The sequence below is a fragment of the Hemiscyllium ocellatum genome (genome assembly GCF_020745735.1).
Source record: "Hemiscyllium ocellatum isolate sHemOce1 chromosome 9 unlocalized genomic scaffold, sHemOce1.pat.X.cur. SUPER_9_unloc_4, whole genome shotgun sequence".
Taxonomy (NCBI): domain Eukaryota; kingdom Metazoa; phylum Chordata; class Chondrichthyes; order Orectolobiformes; family Hemiscylliidae; genus Hemiscyllium; species Hemiscyllium ocellatum.
Genome location: NW_026867444.1, coordinates 1,751 through 5,650, shown reverse-complemented (window position 1 = coordinate 5,650; position 3,900 = coordinate 1,751). Strand labels below are relative to the sequence as shown.

The 3,900-nt window shown below is 45.2% G+C and overlaps 1 gene segment (V, D, J or C); it reads left to right on the top strand.

The window, feature by feature from the left end:
• Nucleotides 1-279: 279 nt before the first annotated feature.
• LOC132805900 (immunoglobulin kappa variable 3-15-like) lies at nucleotides 280-1,358 on the top strand. The segment is given in 2 exon segments: nucleotides 280-347; nucleotides 534-1,358. Coding segments are annotated over 2 exon segments (480 nt in total).
• Nucleotides 1,359-3,900: the final 2,542 nt, after the last annotated feature.

The window sequence follows — 3,900 nt, the reverse complement described above, 5'->3', positions numbered from 1 at the left end:
AGTTGGAGACGGAAATAGAAAAAGAGAGAGAAAGTCAACGAATAACAAGAACGTATACAAGAGAAGGGTGAGAAAGAGAAAAAAGGGAAAAGGGAGAAAGAAAAGAAAGGATGAGAGAGAGAGAGAGAGAGAGAGAGAGAAGAGGAAGTGTGAGGGGCTGACGTGGCTCTCTCTGCCTGATGCCATTTACATACTGAGGAACACCCAGTCAGACTCTCACAGGCTGCAGCTTTATAAAGCAGAGCCCAGTGAAGGGAGAGTTTATCAGGAACCAGGCACAGGGACAGGAGCACACACCATGATTACACACATCCAGCTGATCTGGCCCCTGGCATTCTGTGTCGCAGGTACAAATCTCTCTCCTTCCACCTTGAATCTTTCGCTGCTCTCCATTTCACTCCAATTCCACTGACTTGTGATTGAAGGGAAAATGCTGAAACCAGAGGAATGCTCAGTGTCTCCAACAATCTCTCATTTGACCGGCTCTTTCTGTGACAGTTCTGACTTCACTGTGTTTCTCTCTGACCCCTCAGGTATCAATGGGGAGATTATCATGACCCAGTCTCCCCCGGTGCTGTCAGTGGAACTGGGCCAGACTGCAACCATCACCTGTACGGCCAGTCAAAGCATTAGCAGCTACCTCAGTTGGTACCAGCAGCGAGAAGGTCAGAAACCCTCTCTCCTGATCTATGCTGCAACATCTCGATTCACAGGAGTCTCCGAGCGATTCACCGGCAGTGGATCAGGGACCAGTTACACCCTGACAATCAGCAACGTTCAGAGTGAGGATGTCGCTGACTATTACTGTCAGCAGGATTACAGCTGGTATAGCAGCTCCGCTCAACACAGTGATACAGAGCCATACCAAAACCTCAAGACACACAGCACCACCTCATGCACTGACACATCAATCAGTTATATAAAATGTATAATAATGGACACACAGTCCCACAGCCTGAACTGACACATCCACAATTAGATACAAATGAAACTGAACAAATTACCCCATGCTGGGATTGTAACTGTCCATGACACACTCCAGTCCCTGTGGTGTCCACCGCTCACTGAAGGCCTCAAGTTTCCCTCTGACACTCCATGACCACGCGTGAAGAACAGCTGCAAGATTTAATATCGAAAAATAAATTTCACAAAGCTCCCAAGCCCAGCTGGACACAGAGAGAGATGGAGACAGAAAGACACATGAATGAGGGAGAGACAGAGAGGGGCAGAAAGAAGTTGAGAGTGAACGAGAGACTGGGAGACAGGGAGAGGTTGAGAGTGATGGGGGGGAAGCAGAGAGCAGAGGTTTTTGTACAGCCTCTGCACTGGGAACTCTCACTGTGGGACACGTTCGGTAAAGGAACCAAGCTCAGACTGAGTAAGTAAACCTCAATCCTCTGTTATTAACCCTTTCAATACTGAAACACACTTTCTAAAATACAGTTACTGATTTGTTGAAGGTGTTAGTGGGGAGCTGCAGTGAACGAAATGGTTGATTAAGGAGCACTGTGTCTAACAGTTGTCCAACCGTACCACTTCAGTTCCATTGCCCCCTTTAAGAAGCAAGATATAAGTCAGTCAGTTTTACTCACCGTGTGGAGGAGCTCTGTCCATTTGCAGCCTGTGGTCCCATTCCTGCAGCATGGAGTGAAATCAGTGAGTAGCCTCCTGCCAGTCTCAGTGTGACGGACACGGGGCAGAGTTTGATGTGAGCTCTGGCTCCCTGTCCCAGTCTCTGATCTCACTGACCTCAGCAGCAGCAGCAGCAGCAGCAGCAGCAGCACAGTGAGACACCGAGCTCCCACCTCCCCCAGCTTTAACTCTGCTCAATCACACAATCACAGAATAGTTACAGTGCACAAGGAGGCCATTCCGTCCATCCTGTCTGTCATGGTTCTCCGACTGAGCAATTCACTGAGTGTCATTCTCCTGCCTTCTCCCTGTCACCCTGCACATTGTTCCTTTTCAAATAACAGTCTCATTCCCTTCGGAATGTTTTAATTGAAGCTGCCTCCACCACACTCTTAGGCAGTGCATTCCACACCTTAACCACTCACTGGCTGAAAATGTTGTTCCCCCTCTCACTTTTGTTACTTTTACTTATTACTTTAAATCTGTGTTCTCTCGGTCTCAATCCTTTCTCAATTGGGAACATTTTCTCCCTATTTACCCTGTCCAGGCCCCTCCTGGTTTTAATTCCTCAAACAAATCTCCTCTCAGCCTTCGCCAAAGAAGACAGTCCCAAATTCTCCAATCAATCTGTATAACTGATGTTCCTCATCCCTGGAAGGATCTTCAGGAATATTTTTTGCCATTTCTACAAAACTTCAGCTCCTTCCTGAATTATTCACATTTTCTATGACCCTCATGATTTTATAAACCTTTACAAGGTCACTCCTCAGACTCTTACGTGTCAGAATAAAAAGTTTCAGCTTTTCCAGCTTCTCATCGTCATGGAGTCATACAGCGTGGAAACAGACCTTTCAGTTCAACTTGTCCATACTAACCAGATATCCTAAATCACCTCATCCCATTTGCCAGCATTTTGCTTACATTCCTCAAAACCCTTCCGATTCATGTACCCATCCCAATGCGTTTTAAATGCTGTAATAGTATCTGCCTCCAATACTTACTCTGGCAGCTCGATCCAGACACATACCACCCTCTGTGTGACAAGTTACCCCTCAGGTCCCTTTTGAATATTTTGCCTCTCACCTTAAACCTATGCCATCTTGTTTTGGACTCCCTTTCCCAAAGAAAAGGCCTTGGATATACACCCTGTCCATGCCCCTCATGATTGTATAAACATCTATAAGGTCACCCCGAAGCCTTAGATGCTGTAGGAAAAATAGACCCAGTTTCTTCAGCCTTTCCCTATAGCTCAAACCCTCCAATTCCTGGCCATGTCCTTGTAAATCTTTTCTGCAGCTTTATAAGTTTAACAGCATCCTTCCTATTTTCAAGGTGATCAGGATTGTTCACATTATTGCCAAAGTGGCCTCACTAATCTCCTGTACAGCTGCAACATGATGTCCCAACTCCTATACTCAAAATAGTGACCAATAAAAGCAAGTGTACCCAACACCTTCTTCATCACCCTGTCTACTTGTGACCCCACTTTCAAGTAATAATGCACTTGCATCTTCAATCCGAGGTCTCTTTGTTCAGCAACACTCCACAGGGCCCTCCCATTAACTGTCTAACTCCTGCCCTGGGTTGCCTTTCCAAAATGCAACATCTCACAGTTATCTAAACTGAACTCCATATGCTACACCTCTGCCCATTGCCCCATCTGATGAAGGTCCCGCTGTACTCTGAGATGAATTTCTTCGCTATCCACTATCGTACCAATTTAGATATCATCTACAAACTTACTGTAACTCCTATATTCACATCCAAATCATTTCTATAAAATAGTGAATCCAGCACCAATGTTAGTGGCACACAGCTATTCACAGATCTCCAGTCTGAAAAGCAACCTTTTACCACCACTCCTGTCTCCTATCTTCAATCCAATTTTTTATCCCAATGGCTCACTCCCCCTGGATCCCATGTGGTCTAACCTTACTAACCAGTCTATCATGTGGAACCTTGTCAAAAACTTTACTGAAGTCCATATTGACAATGTCTATTGTTCTATCTCCATAAATCTTCTTTGTCACCTCCTCAATCAAATTCAGGAGACATGATTTCCTATGCATAAAACCACATTGATTATCCAAAGAATGTAAATCCTATCCCACAGAATCCACTCCAACATCTTACCCAACACTGACATCAGGCTCACTGGTCTATAATTCCCTGGCTTTTCCTTACAGTCTTTCTTTCTTAAATAATGGCATAACATTAGCCAACCTCTCTGGTTCTCCAGCACCTTACCCATAGTTGTCAGTGATACAC